The sequence below is a fragment of the Chaetodon trifascialis genome, chromosome 11 (assembly GCF_039877785.1).
Source record: "Chaetodon trifascialis isolate fChaTrf1 chromosome 11, fChaTrf1.hap1, whole genome shotgun sequence".
In the NCBI taxonomy this organism is placed as follows: Eukaryota; Metazoa; Chordata; class Actinopteri; order Chaetodontiformes; family Chaetodontidae; genus Chaetodon; species Chaetodon trifascialis.
Window position 1 is genome coordinate 27,397,416 of NC_092066.1, and position 21,463 is coordinate 27,418,878.

The window sequence follows — 21,463 nt, forward strand, 5'->3', positions numbered from 1 at the left end:
TTTCTGTATTTAGTTGTATTTTCTCGCTTTGCAGCTTTTTGTTTCTGAATGCTGTACACATATTGTCAATTTAGTGAATATGGTTTCCTCATTTGCTTGTGTTTTGTCTGTTTATTTGTTTTCTAAGTTGCAATTGAGATCGCAAGGCCACAGTACTTATCAGCCTTTAAAGGGATGTGCTGTATGCCATCTATGCATCATGTACTTTGACCTGTGTTCCAGGCTATGAGATCCATGGAATGGAGAAGATCCCTGAAAAAGGACCAGCACTTATAGTGTACTATCATGGAGCCATTCCCATCGACTACTATTATTTTCTGGCCAATGTTATCATCCAGAAGGGACGAACCTGCCACTCTGTAGCTGACCACTTCCTCTTCAAGATCCCAGGTACTCACCCTGTTTCACACAAGCATACACACATATGCATACACTACCAATGTGCACAAGTAGTGCTGATTTCATTATAAGTGCAGTGTATGTTTTGATTTACTTTTCTTTTTAAGTTCTGGTAGCTTCTTTCACACAAATTAGGGTTTAGCTAAAACTGAAACATTTAGTCTATAACTGCAACTTTATCCACTCTTTATAATTTTATTGATATATATTTTAGTGTGTGTGTGTGTGTGTGTGTGTGTGTGTCTGTGTGTTTATAGAGATACAAAGAGAGAGATACAAATATTTTTCACTGTAAAGTGTTTCATGTTAATAGTGATGAAGGTAGGAAGACAGAAAAACATCACTATCATCCAAGTACAAAAAGAGGGATAGATTAAGAGTAGCAATCGTCAAAGTTATAGTTATTATGGTATAATTCGCACCCAAATTAATCAGAATGTTCTTTTAATTTTATTCTTTCAGTTTCTCTGTTCAGCACGAACCTGATGAGTGTTTAAGTTGACTTTGTCTGCGTCCATTTTTAACTGTTTACCAAATGTAGAGAAGCCATAGAGAAAGAATGTTGCTCTTACGCCAGGATCAGATTACATGATATCAGTCAGATATTTGTTCAGCTAAACCGACATGAGGCTTGAGGAATAACAAAGAGTGTCAGGTGTGACATTCACTGGCTTTATTCTGTGTCATGTGTAGGGCTGGGCGATATGGCTGAAAACTCTATCGCGATATAAGTGTTTTATATTGGTCGATATCGATAATTATTGATATTTTTTATGACCTATTTGAAATAAGGACCAGGAGAAAGTTCACAAGTTTCACCTTCTGGTGAATAAAATGTTTTCAGATATGTGCAGTGTTTTGTAAACAGAGCAGAAACTGAGGTGGACCTGACTGAACTATAAAACCAGCCAAGACATATGAACAACTTTAGTCACTCTTCTTACCCTAAACATACATGAACTATTCAATTGTATTTTTATTGCGAGTGTGTTTAAGAAAAAAAAAAAAAAAAGCATGTATAAGAGATGTTTACAACCTGGCTTCTCCTCAGTGTTCAGTGAAGCATGTCTTTAGCTATATGATATTCCGCTGCCTCCGTAATGTCTTCGTGCCTTTTAGATGATTTGTCATCAGGCACTGAAGCAGATACCTCTGCATGGTGGTTTGCTGCTTGTGCGGTGGTGCTGCGGTTGGCGGACGTTGGCGAATACGGCTGCGCTCCAAAGAATGAGCGCGGCTAAGGTGGTTAAATAAGTTTGTGGTATTACCGGTCTTGGTGGGGACGACAGTCTTGCATAAGTTACAGACCACATTGGTCTGACTACGGTCCGACTTATAAAATCCAAAAAACTCCATACTGGCGAGCTGACTTTCCCTGTTTTATCGACAATTTCTTCGCCTGCTGCAGCGCTTTCTATTTCTCATCTCACTCCTCGCGGAGCATCAAACACGAGACAACGAGATGGCGCAACCGAACTTGATAATGTTACATGATTGGCGCGTTAGCGTGTCTCTCTCACTGATTGGCAATTACTCCCTACGTTGCTCGGTTACCTGAGAGTGAGAGCCTTTGTTCATGCAACCAACCTCGCTTCGTAACTTCAGGTTTCTTCCGAAGAAGAAAAAAAAAAAATTATCGAATGTTTTATCGAACACATTTTTTATTGATATTGATGACGTGTCTATCGCGAGACATATCGCTATCATTTTTATCGCCCAGCCCTAGTCATGTGTCATAGTGGAAGACAGCCGCAGCTTTATCTGGGGTGCTTCACATTGTCTTGACAAAAAGACTGTCTATTATCTATTTTGACAATTTCTACAACATGTTTGGTGACTAATAGGACCACAGAACAGTCCAGGTCATTACACCAATTTAATCTCACCTGTGGGTGTGACATCACCCTCTGCACTTTCTATTGACTGGGAGAGGAAAAGACAGAGTCTACCTTTACCACCACAGTGAGATCACCTAATCTTACACAACAACCATCTCAAAAGACAGTCATCCTGTAGTCTGACCCCAGCCTTAGCCCTCAAAAATCTTACCCAGTAAACATGTGACTGTGTGTTTGGAACTAACTCCCAGTACTTTTTGATACTGCTAGTTTGTCATGTTGAGAATGTTAGAAGACAGATTTTCAAATCCATGAAATACCTTTGGGTTCAACTATATGTGTAGGTATTTTTTTCCCTGCACTTCTTTATTACCAGCATAAGTCCCCCCCCCCCCCCCCCTTTCTTATTCTACTGCATCCTTATTTTATTTCATCCCATCCCATTCCTCCAGGTTTCAAGTTACTGTTGGAGGTGTTCAGTGTGATGCATGGTCCTCAGGAGGAGTGTGTGCGGGCTCTGAGGAACGGTCACCTGTTAGGGATTTCTCCAGGAGGAGTACGGGAGGCTCTGTTCAGTGATGAGACCTATCCTCTTCTCTGGGGCAAACGCAAAGGCTTTGCCCAGGTTGCCATCGACTCACAAGTGGTGTGTCGTCATTCCTGAAATCTACTGTGACTGTCTTTCAGCACTTTTATGAAATGCCTGGAGTGCATGACATTCTTGATCATTATAGCAGATTAGAAATTTCACTTACTGTTACATTTGTCACATTGTTTCCCAGTACACTTGCAGATACATAATACTTCCAGTTTATATATGTTTAAAATGTTTTTGGGTGGATTAACAGACTGTTGCAACACTACTCCTTATGACCAGCCACCATCTGCATATGACTATCTTTTCTAAACTTTACATTTTGAATGTGGAAATCCTGTTATTTAATGTTTGGTGTTTATTTATTGCTTTGCCATAGTGGAGGACATAACCTACATGCACTTACTATTTTCTAATTTTTCATTTTTTTTATTCTGGTATATTAACAAGATACATATCTATTTTATTAGCTCATTATAAGAAAATTGTCAAGAGTAGTATAGTTGAACATTGCATTACCAACTACATCTATGAATTAAAGTATTGTGTGTTTTCACTGACATGTTAAGTGAGCTGACCAGCTGAAGTGTCTGATATAGGCCTTTGTGTGGTGCTTTCAGGCTGGCACAAAATAAGACATTAACGTATTGCTAGACAAGTAGCCATCTTTTTTGTAGTTATTGTTTGCATATACACATGTATTAAATAGCTAAAGCGTAATGTGTCGTGGGGTTATGAGAAACATTTCAGATTAGTATTGCTTTTTTGCCATTTTCAAATCTTCATCACATTTACTCTTATTAGCATGTATGGATTGTTCTGAAAACAGTTAACAAACTTAAAATGTCACTAATCTCAACAAGTGTAATAATGCACTGTATAAGGGATCTTTGTCATATTATTCTCTATGTTATAATTCTGCAGTGTACAAAGCCCTCCTCTCTAATCTTCTCTTTCTTGTCGTCTCTCTTTCAGCCAATAATTCCAATGTTTACCCAGAATGTGCGTGAAGGCTTCAGATCTCTCGGAACACTCAGTAAGTGTAGAAGAAAGTTAAAATCAGAAAGACTGACTGTATCGCTGATGGACACACAATTTGAAATTCACACAGGACACAGTCAAACACATAGGAAGACACAGCACAGGACATTCCATACACAGTCGAAAAACAGAGTGTGCTGACCTGACTCGGGTTAATATGAATGTGATAGTAACCTGTTCATTTGTCATTGTCTACATTATACATGATATATTATTATTATGACTAGATTTCATTCCACCAATTTATTAACTGCCCCACCAGAGGCAGCACCACACTGGACGTACTGTATGCTAATGCAAAGGATGCATACAGTGCCACAGCCCTTCCCCCTCCTAGGCAGAGCTGATCACAGCCTAATATGTCCCTCTTGTCCAGAGGCAGCCTGTGTCCATGAGGACAGTGAGTAGGTGGACTTAGGAGGCTAATGAGTCACTGATGGACTTTGAGACAGCAGACTGGGATGTGTTGTGTGAGCCACACGGGGAAGACATCAACAGCTTGACAGAGTGTATCACAGAGTACATCAAATTCTGTGAACAGACCATACTGCCAACCCGGACTGTACGCTGCTTTTCCATCAACAAGCCCTGGATCACCAGTGACCTGAAAAGTCTGCTTAATAGGAAGAAACAAGCCTTTAGGTCAGGGGACAAAAAAGAACTGAGGAATGTTCAACACAAGCTGAGAGAGAAGCTGAGGCACAGCAGAGGTGCTTACAGGAGGAAGCTGGACAGAGTGAAGGATGTGTGGACAGGAATGAAGGAGATCACGGGGCTCAAGGCAAGAGACAGACCAGCAGCCGTCAGCCTTGAGAGGGCCAAAGAGCTAAACCACTTCAACAGGTTTTACTCACAGCCAGGAGTGGCCTCGCCTTCCCCAGCCCCCTCACACCTCACCACTGTCCACAATGGCCTCCATAACCCCCCTCTGCCCAAGCTTTCTCTCTCCAACCCTCAACCCCCCCTGGTGATCCCTCCCTTGGACTCAACTCCCACATCCCCCACCATCCCCCACAGCACCCCCGCCACTAGCACCCTTCCCTGCCTGAGATGCTGCACCAGGGCAAGGCTGCTGGCCCTGATGGCATTAGTTCCAGGATCCTGAGGACTTGTGACAGCCAGCTGTCTGTGATCAACACTGAGCCTGAACCTACAGAGAGTCCCGGCGCTGTTGAAGTCATCCTGCATGGTTCCTGTTCCGAAGAGGAAGTCTCCATCCGGCCCTAATGACTACCACCCCATTGCCCTTACATCACTGATGATGAAGGTGCTGGAGAGGCTGGTCCTGGCCCACCTCTGACCACAGCCAAAATCATCACTGGACCCTCTACAGTTCACAGTGATTCTAGTTGTCTGATTGTCTTATTTTATTGGTCTGTGTTGTGTGTTTCTGTAACAAGTTTGTGTTGGAATGACCACCATGGCGACTTTTGTACAAGAATTACTTCTGGTGCTGATTGTTTGGGAATTGTTGGTGTCCTGTCAAACAGCTTCTCATACATGCGCAGAGACGAAGCTGCCACTGTATTACTCCAAAAACACACTGTGGTCCCTCCGTCCTATGGAATACGGCAGCGTCTCTAGTGAAGAGGAAACAGACCACTGCTGCCCAGCCTGTTACTCAGCAACATCAGATCACTGAAGAGCAAAATGGAGGAGCTCCGTGTTAACAGCAAAGTTTGCTTCGAGTACAGGGTGGTGGTGTTCACAGAAACTTGGCTCCATTGAGATATGCCTGACTCTCTCATTGAGTTGAAGGGTTTCTCTCTCATCTGAGCAGACAGAACAGAGCTGTCAGGGAAGAGCCAAGGGGGCGGGGTCTGTCTGTTTGTGAATGACAGCTGCTGTAGGAATTACACTGTGAGAGAGACTGTATGCACGGCTGATGTAGAACTACTATGCCTGTCACTGAGACCCTTCTACCTTCCAAGAGAGTTTGTAAATGTTTTAATATGTGCTGTGTATGTTCCCCCCCAGCGGAAACGTGGCTGGAGCTGCTACCCAAATAGCAGACTGCATTCACCAACAACTACAACGCACACCTGGAGCCCCAGTTGTGATTCTTGTAGATTTTAACCATTGTAAGCTAGAACTATCTCTCCCCGGATTCAAACAAAGTGTGACATGTGACACACGACATAATAGAGTTTTAGATAAATGTTATGGAAACAAAAAATGCATACACTGCAAAACCACTGCCCCCACTGTCAAACTCTGGTCCTAATACTGTCCAGTTAATTCCAATTTATAAGGCTGTTTTCAAAAGGAGCAAGCCACAGACTAAGACAGTGACAGTGTGGGACAAGGACAGCATAGAGACACTCAAGGGATCCTTCCTCTGCACAGACTGGGATATATTTTCTAATTTGGAGATTGATGAGGCCACTGAAGTAATAACAGACTACATACATTTTGTGTAGACAATGTGGTCACTAAAAAGGACATTACAGTGTACTTTAACAGTAAGTCTTACATAACCAAGTGCATAAGGGACTGTATTAACAGGAAAAAGCTGGCTTTTAAAAATAATGACTGAGCAGGACTGAAAATGGTGCAAAGAGAACTCAACCAGAGGCTAAAAGAAGCCAGAAAGCATCACAAGGACACAATGGAGCCCACTTACATGTCAATGGATTCAAAAAGCTGTGGGACTCTATGAAAGCCATTACAAATATGAATACCACTAAGAAGCGCTTCAGCACTGATGATGATCTGGGGAAAGCAAATGAACTGAATGTCTTTTTTCTCAGTTTTGAAAACCATGACTTTTCTGAGGAATGCAATAATGTAATGGGAACTATTTTAACTGATGCTAGCTGCAGGATTGTAATTGACCAACACATGATTCAGTCCATCTTTAAACATGTGTGTACTGAAAAATCCACTGGTCCTGATGGCATTACTGCACTGCTCTTAAAGGCATGTGCAGAAGAGCTCACTCTAGTTTGGTTCCCCATTTTCCAGTGGTCTGTGGATTCACACACTGTTCCTGCCCTCTTGAAAAAATCCACGATAGTTCCTGTAGCTAAGAAACAGTGTCCAGCTGATAACAATGATTTTAGACCCGTGGCCCTGACTTCAATTGTGATGAAAAGTTTTGAGAAATACATGCTGCCTATGCTAAAGGCAGAGGTTAATTTGGCACTTGACCCATACCAGTTTGTTTCTAGGCAGAGGAGAGGTACTGATGATGCCATCAACAGTATCACCCACTTCACTGTCAAGCACTTGGAATGCCCAAAAGCATATGCATGGATTTTATTTATTTATTTTAGTTCAGCTTTTAACACACTTCAACCCTGTCTCCTCATCCCAAAACTGAGGCAGATGAGTGTTAACCCTTCTTTAATCAAGTGGTATTTTTCCTTTTTAACCAATCAGGTAAGAATCAGTAACACCGTCTCAGAGTGCAAATCAATCAGCACAGGTGCCCCGCAGGGCTGTGTCAGCTCCCCAGTCCTTTTTACACTTTACACAAATGAATGTACAAACAGTCACCCCGGGAACCTTGTTTTTGAATTTTCTGATGATACTGCCATCCTCAGCCTACTGCACAAAGATTCAAGCCCTTCAGCCTATTTCTCTGAAATAGAGCACTTGATTTGTTTGAACTTGATTGTTCAAAAAACTAAAGAGATGGTTTTAGACCTGAGATCAGTAGAGGACTACAGTCCTGTTGTCATACATGACTCACCAATTGAGCAGGTCAGCTCATATAAGTATCTTGAAGTTCAGTTTTAGTTGGAATGCCCATGTGGAAAGTCTGTGTTTGTTGTCATTGTGGCTGTTAAGGCATTTATGGCACAGTTGCTGAGTCCAAGACAAATTTCCCTAAGTGGGACAATAAAGTATATTGTATTGTATTATATAATCACTGTGTATTCTGAGGGGGGAATGTCATAGTGGTGGAGGATTACAAATACCTCAGAGTGCACCTCAACAACAGACTGAACTGGAAAACTAACATCAACGCTGTCTACAAGAAGGGGATGAGCAGACTCTATTTCCTGAAGAATCTCAGATCATTCAATGTATGTAGCAAGATGTTGGAGATCTTCTACCAGTCTGTTGTTGCCAGTGCACTCTTCTTTGCTGCAGTGTGCTGGGGGAGCAGCATTTAAAAAGAAATCCTTTTTTAGTCACATTTTTTAACACACAACATGCAAAGCGGTGGGCTACAAGCCGACCAGTGCCCGAGGACCAGTTCCTTGTTGTCACCATTGGTCAGGTGGTGATCTTCTTCCTTCAAGCCACCAACAGACTGAACAAACTGATCAAGGAAGCTGGCTCCCATTATTGGCTGCAAATTAGACACTTTTGAGGAGGTGGTGGAGAGGAGGACACTGGACAGACTGTTGTCCATCATGGATAACCCTGAACATCCTCCTCACCACCTCGTGGACAGACAGCGGAGCTCCTTCTCCAGTAAACTGCTCCAGCTGTGCTGTCACAAGGACCACTTCAGGAAATCTCTCCTGCCATGGGCCATCACACTGTACAACAGTAATTTTAACAGTTAATCCACCAACCTCACAAACCCCAATATTCAGTGTTAACATATTATTTTCACTACTGCAATATTGCACAATACTGTTTATTGTTTACATGTATTGATCACGTGCACATATTTTTTCTGGTACATACTTTTTAGCGCTGGCTCTCTCTCTCTTTAAGAACTGATGTTAATATTTGCTTATACACTTAGTTAAATTTTATGTATTTTACATAGTTATATTTTGCTGTTCTATCTTTATATACTTAGTTGTATTTTTAAGAACACTCTCTCGTTTTATTCTGTGTTTATGTGTATTGTTTAACCTGCTGCTGCAACAAAAGAATTTCCCAAATTAGGATCAATAAAGTTCAGTCTAAGTCTGTCTTATTTATCCATGTAACATGCTGTCTTTCTGGCTCTTTCTATCTAGAATGTTTCCGCTGGGTGTATGAGAGGTTTCGTCTCCCTGTAGCTCCTGTTTATGGTGGATTTCCTGTGAAATTTCGAACCTTCCTTGGTGATCCCATTCCTTATGACTCCAACATAAGCGCTGCAGAGCTGGCAGAGAAAGTGAGTGAGTTAAAGTTACTGTACTGTTGAGGAATTTCTTTCTTTCTTACCTACCTTCTTTTTTGTTCTCTTCATAACTAAATTTCAGAACTGATTCGTTTGAGCATTGACCATTATCCAGTATTGTTAAAAACAGTGGGGTGTCATGGTGGAAAAAGCTGTTCTGTGCACATTAAATAATAATCTGAGCACACACAACACCAAACAATATATGTTTGTCATCACTGTAATTACCATAATAATGATGAATACTAATATACGAATATAATACTAAGAATACTTTCAAAAACATAAAATATAACTGTTTGTTTTTATCAATTTACAAAATGAATGTAAGTGTAAGTGTGCCTAGAAGAATTGGTGCTGTTTTGAAGGCAAAGGCTGGACACACCATATATTGATTTGATTTAGATTTCTCTTCAATTAATTGATGAAAATAAACTATTAACACTTAGATTTTTGAAAGTTTTCCTTTGGGTTCAGTTGGGGTTCAGTATCTTGCCCAAGGATACTTCGACATGTAGACTGCCGAGGCCAGGGATCGGACCAGCAGTCCTCTGATAAGTGGATGACTGTTCTACCTCCTGAGCCCCAGCTGCTCCATAACACTATAGAACTAATTAATGTTTAATTGGTTTCTTTCTGATAGAGTGGCAACTATTGTGATTAAATTTGAGGGGTGTCATGTAGGATGTTTGCAATAAGGTGAGTTCTTCCACACAAAACAATCATTGATATGCCATGCTGCTGACTATGGTTTTTGCTCTGCAGGTGCAGCAGGCAGTCCAGTCTCTGATAGACCAACACCAGCAGATCCCAGGGAACATCTTGAGAGCCTTGTTGGAGAGATTTCACACCAAACACAAAGACCATTAACAAACTGTCTGGTGTGTGACCTAAACGACTCAGGTGGCTGCAGTGTGCACAGGTTTGGTGCCCTAACATGTTGGAATTTTTGGTTTAATTTAGGTGGCACGGTGGAGGGTGGTAACACTGTCACCTCACAGCTAGAAGGTCCCGGCTTCGATTCCCACCTGGGGCACTGTGGGTGCTGGGGGCATGTCTTCCACCATGCCTTCGGTGCCTGCTGCTCAAGGAAAGGAGCCTTTCTGTTTGGAGTTTGCATGTTCTCCCCGTGTTCACCTGGGCTATCCTCCATAATAAAAAAAAAAAACACTAAAAACATGCAAGAAGATCACCACCTGACCAATGGTGACAGGAAGGAACTGGGTCCCCGGGTGCTACTGTTGGCTGACAGCCCACCGCTCCTGGTCTGCCACGGAGGAAGGACTACCAGGATGGGTCAAATGTGGAGGAATTAATTTCACATAAACATGGCGTGTGCATGTAATGTATGTGGTTGTGTCAAGTGATTAATAAAGTACGTCTCTTCTACTTTTCTTTTTCACTGCCCCCAAACACCATTGACTGCAAGTGCAGAGGTTACTTTTAACATACATGTTCTTTTTATTGCACCTTTCTGATATATATGTTCAAGATGAATCTGTTTAAAGCTAGACTTTCGGAGGTTGTGTTATTGGATGTGACAATAAGCGGACCTCAAAAACAATAAATGTTAATTATTTTTCTATTACACATGTGTACAGTATCTTATGTCGTGCGTTGATATCCTTTGTCTTAATTGATTACAGTATTATTAGTTAATGATGAAATTGTGGGCTGCTTGGTTGGTTCATCTTCTGGATAGATGTAAGTGGTCATTGTAGCTGTTATCAGTTCAAATCTATGGGATTGTATGGGAAGTACATTTAGGTCAGCAAGAGATCCACAATGTTGGTTAGTCAATAAATCTGATTTATTGTCCATGCCCATGAAATGCACCGACAATGCAGACAGTTGCCTTTAATGGTATACTGTAACAGCACTTTAAGTAAGCAATATGCACACCTTCAGTGTCACTTGAAACTAAATGATACTACTTTAATGATAAGGATTTTTTCTTCAGGTCTGATACCTCTAATTCCTTGGGACTGTTCCTAATAATTTCTTTAAAAAGAATGTTGAATGTAAACTGTTAATTCTTCAGGTAACGACGGAGAGGAGGAGGGATGCTGAGGTTGCTACCGTTAGGTGGGACAGTGAAAGAGAGAAAAAGTACGTAGAGCTGTGGCAACTGTACCCCTGGCTATCTGACATTTCCGTGAGGGAGGAGGAAAGAGTCAAAAAAGACAAATGTGGCAAGAAAGAGCAGAGGCACTTCAGCCCAAGGAGTAGCTGGCTGTGCTGTCATAACATTATCCCTGGACCTAATTGCGGGAATATGCTTATCATTACTAACTCCAGATCTGAGAGCAAAGTAGCCTGTTTGATGCAGCCAGCTTGCTCCGACCAAGACCCTGCAGTTTCTGGCAGTGAGACTGTTAAATCTGACACGTCGACAATCGTTAAAGACAAAAAAATCTTGTAGTCTGAAGCAGGCCTTACTAATTTGGTATTTTAACTATGAGGAAGTGGGAAGGGAATTGTAAGGACAAGGAGAAAGTTCCCTCCCCACAGACATTGATGGCTGCTTATGAACTCCCCCGAGCTAGGCTTTTCCAGTTATCATGTTACTGCTACAATCATTTCCTGAACACTTAAATGATTGGGTATTTACCACAGAGGTGTGGACTCGAGTCGTGTGACTTAATTAATTTTGATGACTTTGGACTTGACTTGACAATATCATCAAAGACTTGCAACTCGACTTGGACTTCAGATCAGTGACTCGGAACTTGACTCTGACTTTAGCCTGATGACTTGAAAATACTTGAGTTTTTCAGTAGGAGTGTTGAGTAAATGTACCCCCATTCAAAGTATTCGACTAACGGCATTCTGTCATTTCCAGCAAGACAGTAAAGTTTCCCACAGAATCTTTCCCATTGAATGCATCTATTAACGTCCAATCAGGGATAAGAGGAACAAACAAAGAGGGTGTGGATTACACGTTACTTTACGTGAGCGCCAGACTGCTGCAGAGATGTGGAGCAATGCCACCGAGGATAATTTCATTTGCATTTGCAAATTACGAGGTCATAAACAAAAAACGAATTGCCGTATGCAAAACCTGCAGCGTGAGAATAACAGATGGAGAGGTGACAACTTCCAACTTTGTTCGACACCTGAAGCTGCACAAAGAACGGTAAGTTGGACCTGTTGAGAGATAGCTTTGTGTAACTTTAGCTTAGCATCCATTATATGCAACACCAGTGGTTAGAAACTGTGACACTGACATTACCTGAAATCAGTTGTAAAGTTAAGGCCCAGGGTGTCTTGTTTTCATGTCCTGTCCTGGCTCTGGTTGTTTTTTTTTTTTATAAAGTGACGAAAATGTCCTGGTTTTTAATTCTTTTATAAGGCATTAAATTGATCCGCACTTTAACATATACTTCCCCCTGCCTCTTTCTTCTTTATTGCCAATTTAAGTTATTTTTCACTAATTTTACCAACCTTTTTGCCAACTTAAGTTATTTGTCACCCGTTTTCCCCACCCTTTTGCTCCTTTTTTGTTAGACATGGAAAAAACTGCTTAACAAAAATAAAGTAAATTTAAAAAATACTTTAAATGTATTTAAATTATAAGGCATCTTTGAGTAAACCTTGAGTATCATTTGAATATCTCATTGCCAGACCAAGTGTGCTGGTTTTCTGTTATCAAAACATGATCACCTTAGTTAAGGGTGACATACATAATGTTGAGTGAGTATTTTTAAAGGTTCCATATTATGAAAAACCAACTTTTTCTGGGTTTTGGGGTGTTATTTTGGGTCTCTGGTGCTGCCACACACATACAAAGTGTGAAATAAGACCGTGCTATTTCGAGTGAGATACGGATTTCTGAAAACACCCTTCCACATGAGCCATTCTCAATTGTCGGTCGCTAATACGCAATATGGGAACATGTTCCCGCCCACCAGCCAGCACTCCCTCCCCATCTCCCTGGTGTCTCTCCACCCACCAGATACAGCACTACCACAGATACGCCATTTCGTTATTGAAAGCACCTTGTAAGTAGTTATCATGTCGAGGCGCTACACGCATTGTTCTGTTGTTGGCTGTAAAGACCAGCACAAATCGCTCCATCGGCTCCCAGCCGCAGAGGACAAAAGAGCCGTGGATTGAATTCATTTTTGAAGGCAACGTCCCCGCTACAGTTGGCAAAAACCTGCTGGTGTGTGCTAACCACTTCAAGGCTGACTGTTTTTCCAACCTCGGTCAGTACGAGGCAGGATTAGCCGAGAGACATCATCTAAAGGAGGGCTCACTTCCAACTTCGCGTGGAATACCTGCAGAGGAAGGACATGTAAGTATACAAATAATTAGCTGTGTGTTTCTTTTGTAGATTAGCGCAAACTCTTGCGTGTTGTAGCGTGTTTGTTTTGCCATTGAGAACGATTTAAGGCTAACCGCTAGCTTCGAGACTATGGCTTCAGCCGTCAAACGTTAGCTCGCTGCTACTGTAGCTTCTGGTACATCACACCACGTTTCTGGTCTTGTAAATGATTTAGTGCATGTCCGAGGGAGATGCCAGCATTTACAAATGTTTAGCTGTGTTCATTTTTCAGTTCTACATGAACTAACAAAGTAGCGTTTTGCCATATAGCAGAAGCTAACGCTAACCACTAGCTTCTAGTTAGCAATCAGCACGGTCTTCATATGCAAACCCAGCGACCAGGTCAGTCAAGCGATACATACACGAACGCTTCACTGGGTCTAAGTTTTGGAATTTGTGAAAATAATGCGTTTGGAAATATCTTCTAAACTGGTGTATGTTAGAAAAGCCCAGGGCAAAACGAATGTATGGTTGAGACTGCTACATCCCAGCACAATTTACACTCCAAGCGTTTTTTCTCTGGATTTTATTTCTGAGTGATCCTTTTTTACGCTGCATGCAGCTGTTGGCATAGCTATACACGTAAGATAAAGCTGATGTCACTTCTCTCTTTTTACATAGGCCAGTGCATCATTGCAGTTACCTGCTGTTGATTCGGAATTTCCCCTCGAGGGACGAATAAAGGAATATTGAATTGAATTGAATTGATCAAGTGTAGCAGTGAGCTGTTGCAGCCTTTAGTGCTTGAATTTACACTGTAACAGTGCTGTCATGTTTTACTCCTAAGTATGGCCTGTTATCATAAAAATATACTTTTGCACTGCATTACAGCGAGAATGCTGTTAGAGGACAAACCACCATATCATCAGGGGATCCTCTTTTCAAATTGAGCTTTCCAAAGTTCATGAAGAGAGAGTGCAGAGCCAAACCAGTGAAGACTGAGGCCACATTCGTGTTAACTGTTTTTTTTACTCAAAAAACAAACATTTATATTGTACATGTCACACAATAAATAAACCAAAAACTACACACTTAACCACAGAATTCAAAGTGCAAAATGTCACTATATTAACAGTTGTTGAATAATCCAATAAATGATACTAATGATTCATGTTTTCTGTGTGTCTGTGTATTGCACAGGGTATATTGATGATTTGATGGACATGCACGTGATGGGATGACTACACAAATCTTCTGGCCAAGGAAGCTCCAGCACCAGCTCACAAAACTCATATAGGCTAGATACCTGTAACAACTGAGAAAATTGAACAATATGTTAGTCAAAAGGTTCTATAATGTCAGCATCTGTATTCACATTTTTCTAATATGAATTCAGTGAGTCCTTCACTTGTACTGTATTTCCATGTACAAATATTCATGTCAATAAATATTTATTGTATATCTATAAAATGTTTCATGTGAATAAATGTGTAATATACAGTATTTGCTAAGGAAAAACTTGGCTATATGTTCAAGAAAAGATATGACTGACTTTATTTAGTTTATTATGGCGTATGAACAATGAAGTTGGTTAAGATGAAACTCACTGCTCTGGCCCCCATAGCTGTAAAGGACCGTAGTCAACCCTGTAAGTGTTGTATGCACATTTAGGCAAACAGGTGTGAAATCTGGATGGTCAATCATGCCTGTGTAACATAGTTAAAAAGGTTCATGATAAAATACATTGGTTAAATCCCGCTAAATGGGACAACAGCGCCATCTGCTGTTTTCATCGGTGCCTGCAGTCTTAGTTTAGCAAAGCATTATGGGTAATTCCCAAAGCAATGTATGAACTCCGTAGAGGTAACGTATCTGTGAATGTCTGTGGACAAAATAATATTAACCAACCTTTAAAAAGCACTGAAAACCTTAATTAGCTGTATTTTGTTTGTTGTTAATTGTTTAAAGTTAATTTCGCTATGTTTTTATTGAGTTGGCTGCGGGCTTTCGGGTGTTTTATTGTCAGTAAAGGAAAAATTATTATTCCTGCGCATTGCTAGCTAAAACGGTACGTATGCTGTCTTTCCAGAGAGAGCATGTGCAGTGTCCACAGTTGACGGTGATTTTGCTCTATGTTCATTTTTGACTGCAGGTATGTGTGTCCCAAAATGGTTTATGTTGTTGTTATTTCATTGTTATGAAAGAAACTAAAAAAAAAGTATATGAAACCTTTCATAATTTTTTTGTATTAACATAAATATATTTTTTGTTTATTGTATATGTATTTTTATAATTGTAAACATGAGAAATGTCAATATTTTTTATAAGCAGAAATTCTAAAAAGAAACCCAAAAGCAATGGATGAACTCCGTAGAGAGAGAGCATGTGCAGTGTCCACAGTTGACGGTGATTTTGCTCTATGTTCATGTTTTGACTGCAGAGAAGAAAAATAAACCTGAACTGTGACAACCCAGACCAGCTCCAAGATATTTATTCAAAAGAAGACACACCACGCAGAGGTCACACCTGGAGGCCTTTCATCCAGTTGCTGCAGCCATCTTGTAACCTGTTATGCATAACATAAGGTCAGTATTTGCAGTGGCATGTTATCTGCAATCGTACACTGCAAGTGCAGGTAAAGATGTGTCTGTGACTGTGACCTGTGGCACCTCCTGGCAGCGTATACATTCTCAGGCTCTGACTGCATTGTTGCACAATTTCCACATGTGTACTGATACAATCAAATAAAAAAAAAAAGACAATTCATACATGTATAAAGCTAAAGAAAGAAGAAACGTTGCATACCAGCATTTTCAGCCAATAACAGCACCCCTTTTTTTACATTTGAATGTGTGTGCTCTAGCCAGCTACTTTTCCTCATCCTGAGCTGAATGGTCAGTAGTGCTGCTCAGCAGTGTCGTCTGTGTGCTCTGCCCCTGCATGTGTAAATGAGACGGAGCGCTGAAACTAACAGCGCAGTTAGACTGGTCAATGTCTCAGCAACCCAGTGACTACTAGCAACCCCCTCCTCTTTATGTAAACAACCAGGACCTTCGGACTCTCTGCTTTCATATGATACCAGGCTTGGGTGGTGTAAGGGAAATTCTCCTTGTTGCTTGTTGAGAGTTGCTAATTCTCTGAAGAATTATAGACTCGGTGTGATGAATCAGGTCTCTTTAATACATGCAGCATGGAGGGAAGACTCATGCAGAGTGTTCTCTGCAGATCTCCACAATGTCTTGGCTTTTATACTTTTCAACAAAAGGACAGATGGTTATCACACACACAACTGGTAATCATAAACCTTCCTTCAAAGACAACGACCATTTGGGGGAGTTCACTCATCCGTTTCTTTAGGGTTTATACTATACCATAAACTCCTCAGGTACAGTGAATTGTACCTTTACCTTCCCCCTCTATCCAGTGTCCCCCACTGAATGTCCTTTGATCCTCTTTCTCCCCTCAGTGACAAAGGGCCATAAAGAGTTTTACAATTCATACTGTAGACTGATTCCCAGGATTAGTAAGTCATCTAATTCCTACATTCCTCCCTTTTGACACAAAGTGTCAACAACATATTTAGGAATTACATCAAAATATCAAATTTGAAAAATCATCAATACAGATCCCAATAAAAGCAAAACACTGTTACACAAACTTATCATCTGATTCACTATAAGGGTTTCTTGGTGCCTATTCTGATGTAGGGTGAAAATCTGGTTCATCATTATTACTTAGTTCAAAGGGTATTTTAACGTGCAGTGATGTTTTCTCTTCCCCAACTACCCCATTTATCCATTTATATATCAGGGCCTGCATACAAGTAAGCACACATGTACAAAAGCATACAAAAACCAATAAAAACAGGAATGAAAGCATGAATTGCCATGGTACCCCAGGGGCCAAAGTGATCAGTTTAAGATTTCAGCATCAAACCCCCAGGGTCTCCGGTCATTCCGTTCAAACAATTGTGTCTTTCTCCTGATCAGCTGCTTTATTTTGGCTGTTCTGATGTCATTTTCTTCTGGGGTCTCCTGACCCTGCGTTGGTTGCATGCCAATGCCACTTCTCCCCTCTGTGTCTTCTTGCGCCCTCGATGATAATAATCCATCGCCATCCTCTCTGGAGTTCAGCTGGTTGTAGGAACAGCTACCATCTTGCTGCTCAGCTGGAAACTGCAGTTGGACTATGCTAGATCAACCACATGATGAAAACTGCATCAACTACAACTGCAACTACATCAGGATTTTCCACCAGGAACCCTTTTCAGCTTCCTGCCGGCTGAGTTGTTTCTTTTGTGTCCAAGGCATCACTGGGGAAAGGTTTGCACTGCGATGCATGAATTCACGTGTCTCTCTGTGTTTTCTCCTGAAATCCTTCACCAGCACCTAATCTTCAGGTCAAATGTTATGGAGCTGTACCGCTGTAGGCTCAGGAAGGGCAGCTTTCACCTTAGGAAACATAAGCTTCAAGACATGGTTAAGCACACAACAGTATCTTAACATGTCATCATCCATTCCTGTCAGTGTTAACCTATTTTGTGGAAAAGGGGTGTTGGTCATTCGCATAGGACACCCAGTAAGTATCTCATAAGGAGAGAGTCCAGTTGTCTTATGTGGGCGGCCTCTCATGAACATTAATGCAAGTGGTAAAACTTCAATCCATGAAAGATTAGTTTCTGCCATTAACTTTGTCAATTTTGTCTTCAAAGTCTGATTAGCCTTTTCCACTGCCCCTCCACTAGCTGGGTGGTAGGCACAATGTGTTTTCAGATTTATTCGGAGGCTGTCTGAAAGGCTCTGAATTACATTGTTAACAAAATGAGATCCATTATCACTAGTTAACTTGGATGGAAGTCCCCATCTTGGGATTACTTCTCTCAACAATGCTTTTGCAACTGAGACAGCTGTGGCATGTTTACATGGGAAACACTCAATCCATTTTGAAAACATGTCAACAATGACAAGGCAAAATTTGTAACCCCTACATGGAGTAAGTTCAATGAAGTCCATCATTAAATGTTCAAAAGGACCCTCTGGTTTAGGATGAGCTGACAAGGGCATTGTTTCCCCTCTGCCTACATTGCTTGTTGCACAAATTAAACATTTTTTGCAAAAATTTCAGCAAATGCTGAAAATCCTGGTGCATACCATAATCTATTTACAATATCCATCATCCCCCCTTTTGATACATGGTCAGGACCATGTATCAATTTAGCTAGGAAAGGGAATATGGATTTTGGGAGAACTGAGAGTTCACCCAGACTCCGGTTGGGAGTACATTACACCCTTTTCGTCTCCACAATGCTTTTCCTCCATTATCAGCTCCTGTTTGCAGCAAAGAGACATCATTAAGAGAAAAGACATCATGTTGGACAGACAAAGGCATTTGCAAAATGGGGGAGACAGGTGAGAGAGCAGCCGCTTTCGCAGCAGTATCTGCGGCTGCATTACCCTGTGACACAGGGTCAATAGATCTTGTGTGGGCTTGACATTTGCATACTGCTACTGAGGTTGGTAGAAGTAATGCAGACAAAAGGTTAATAATGAGACTTCTATGAGCAATTGGCTTGCCTGTAGAAGTAAAGAAAACACGTTTTTTCCACAAAGCATGGAAGTTGTGGCAGACATTAAATGCATATTGAGAATCTGTGTAAACTGTGATGGTTTGTCCTTTTCCTAGAATGAAAGCACGGGTTAGTGCAAACAATTCGGCTGCCTGAGCAGATAGGTTATTAGGTAATCTGGCACTTTCAATTACATTATGGTTTGTACATATGGCATAGGACACACAAGGGGAGCCATTTGAGGGGTCCCTCATGGCAGAACCATCTACAAAGAAAACACAGTCAGGGTTAGACAGGGGTGTGTCAGACAGCGCATCACGTGGATTTGACACAATGTCAACCACCTCTAAGCAAGAATGAGGTTCTCCATCTTCGGTCGTAGGAAGTAGAGTTGATGGGTTAAGGACAGTACAGCGTTTTAGAGTCACATGCGACATTGTTAGTAGAACATTTTGCCAGTGCAGTAGTCTTGCTGGTGTTAGGTGAGCAGTTTTTGCTTGAAGAATGAGGGAGTGAACAGCATGGGGAACATGCACAACAAGAGGACACATAGCAACAATGTCAACTGTGGCCATAACTGCTTCAGTGGCGGCTGCTACAGCCCTTAGACACGCTATCATAGCCCTTTCTGTTGTGGAAAGTCGTTTTGAATAATAACCTATTGGACGCTGTCTGTCACCATGGGACTGTGTTAGGACTGCTGACATAAAACCATCACGTTCAGACACAAAGAGATTGTAAGGAATGGTAGGATTTGGGAGTCCTAAACAAGGTGAGCTAGATAAAGCTTGCTTTAGCTCAGTAAGAGCTGTCTCTGCATCAGAAGTCCAAGTCAAAGAGTCAGTCATAGTCAAATGTTTTCCCCCATGTGTGATGTCATACAGGGGTTGGGAGATCTCCACAAAATCACGAATCCATGGACGGCAATAGCCTGCTAAACCCAAAAAAGACATCATCTGCTTTTTTGTTTGTGGTTTTGGAACATCCAAGAAAGCCTGGATGCAGTCCGGACCTAATTTGCAACCCTCCAGAGTTATAATATGGCCAAGATAACGCACTGATTGCGCAACAAGCTGCAGCTCGTCTTTTGAAACTTTGTGACAGTTTTCTGCCAGGAAACAAAGCAATGCCACTGTGTCAGCTTGACAATTTTCCCGTGTAGAAGAACACACTAGAAGATCATCAACATACTGAATAAGTGCACTGCCACACACTGGTTGCCAATGCGACAGGTTTTCAGCTACAGCCGCCGTAAACAAAGTGGGACTGGCAGCATAACCTTGTGGCATCTGCGTCCAAGTGTAACGTTTACCATTGAAAGTGAAAGCAAACCAGAATTGTGAGTCAGGGTGAACAGGAATACTAAAATATGCATTCGCTAAATCAATAACTGTAAGTCAGCAGGAGTTTGCCAGAACCTGTGACATTAGTGTTACAAGATTAGGTACAATTGGGGCTGGATGTTGAACAGCTTCATTTACTACCCTGAGGTGTTGGACTGGTCTCCAACCCCCATTTGGTTTCTTTACAGGCGACATGGGGGTGTTACATGGTGAATTAGGGCTTTCCACAATGGCACTTTCATTTATGAATGACAGAATCAATTTAGGTGGTGACTTCTAATGTTAATTGTACACACTGGTGGTATATGACAACTAGTTCATCAATGTTGTCATGAGTGTTGCTGTGTGTGTGTGAATGTGTGTGTCTGCTGCTCAATGCTCTGACCTGCCTCCGCTGTCTCCTATGGCTGTGTTACTGGGAGTCCTGGAGAATGAACATAGTCCTTTAGGTGGTGAATGTGGCCAGGAGCTGGTCTGTTGGAAAGTCTCGGGGGTTGCATAATTCTGTGAGATGTGCCCATCGCCTTCACATCTGTAGCATCTCAACTTGCCATCCAGCTGTCTTTGAAATGCTGGCTGTGGGCCCAGTCTTCTCTCTCTGCCTTTCTGGTGAGACCATTTTCTTTGCCCAAGATGTTGTGAGCCCCTCTATAGTCTTTTGCGGATCAGGTAGCTCCTTAGCAGTCTCCTTCAGTTCATCTGGATGCCACGGCCTGTACACGAGCACTTCTGGATCCCAATGTGCATGTGCCTCGTCACCCGTTGGCCGTGGTTGGGGGTTGGGAAACACCATCATAGGCATGGGGTATACTGCTGTAGACAGAGACTTCTTGGGAGAAGGAAGCTTAGCCTGCTGATTTTTTTTTTTTTTTTTTGATGAGTCAAAGAGAGAGCAGACAGGTCAGGGTACAATGCTTGTTCTTCCTTCTCCCCCTCAGAGTCTTTCTGGTGGCTTTTGGTTGCAGGGGTGGACCCCTGCTGAAAAGTTGTCCCTTGAGAAGGAGGGGCTGCAGGCCTGGAGACAACATATGGAGGCAGAGCCATTTCCCTATTTCTTGCCCTACATTTTTTTCTCCTTTCTTTCACACATACTCTCTTCTTTCATTTCTTGTTTAACATCAATCCTGCTACTGACTTCGCTTCCTTCATTTCTGATAAGCTTGTCAGTTCATCTTTCTTTACCCTACTTTCTTTTCCCTGCATGTTTTCTACTACCAGTACTCTACACCTTCTTAAACAATCAGTACTTAATGTGCCTATCAATGGAAACACCCCCTCAGTGACATGGTGCCAAAGTGGAACATCCTCAACCACATTTCTTCCCCATTTTTCTGTCATTAATT

General features: G+C 41.6%; 2 protein-coding genes across 6 annotated transcripts in view; one reads left to right on the forward strand and one right to left on the reverse strand.

The window, feature by feature from the left end:
• tmem68 (transmembrane protein 68) overlaps nt 1–10,531 on the forward strand; it is a 369,137-nt gene extending 358,606 nt beyond the window's left edge. For 3 of the 5 annotated variants that reach the window (XM_070974633.1, XM_070974634.1, XM_070974632.1), the window contains exons 5-9: nt 223–390; nt 2,690–2,883; nt 3,808–3,868; nt 8,799–8,942; nt 9,710–10,524. In XM_070974633.1, coding sequence (XP_070830734.1) covers nt 223–390; nt 2,690–2,883; nt 3,808–3,868; nt 8,799–8,942; nt 9,710–10,260 — 1,118 coding nt within the window. In that variant the 3' untranslated portion in view covers nt 10,261–10,524. Of the gene's footprint in view, nt 1–222; nt 391–2,689; nt 2,884–3,807; nt 3,869–8,798; nt 8,943–9,709 lie in introns of all 5 variants that reach the window. The other 2 variants (XM_070974635.1, XM_070974636.1) reach the window with 1 other exon arrangement.
• xkr4 (XK related 4) overlaps nt 1–21,463 on the reverse strand; it is a 350,180-nt gene that overhangs the window by 197,976 nt on the left and 130,741 nt on the right. The gene's annotated exons all lie outside the window — the stretch shown is intronic.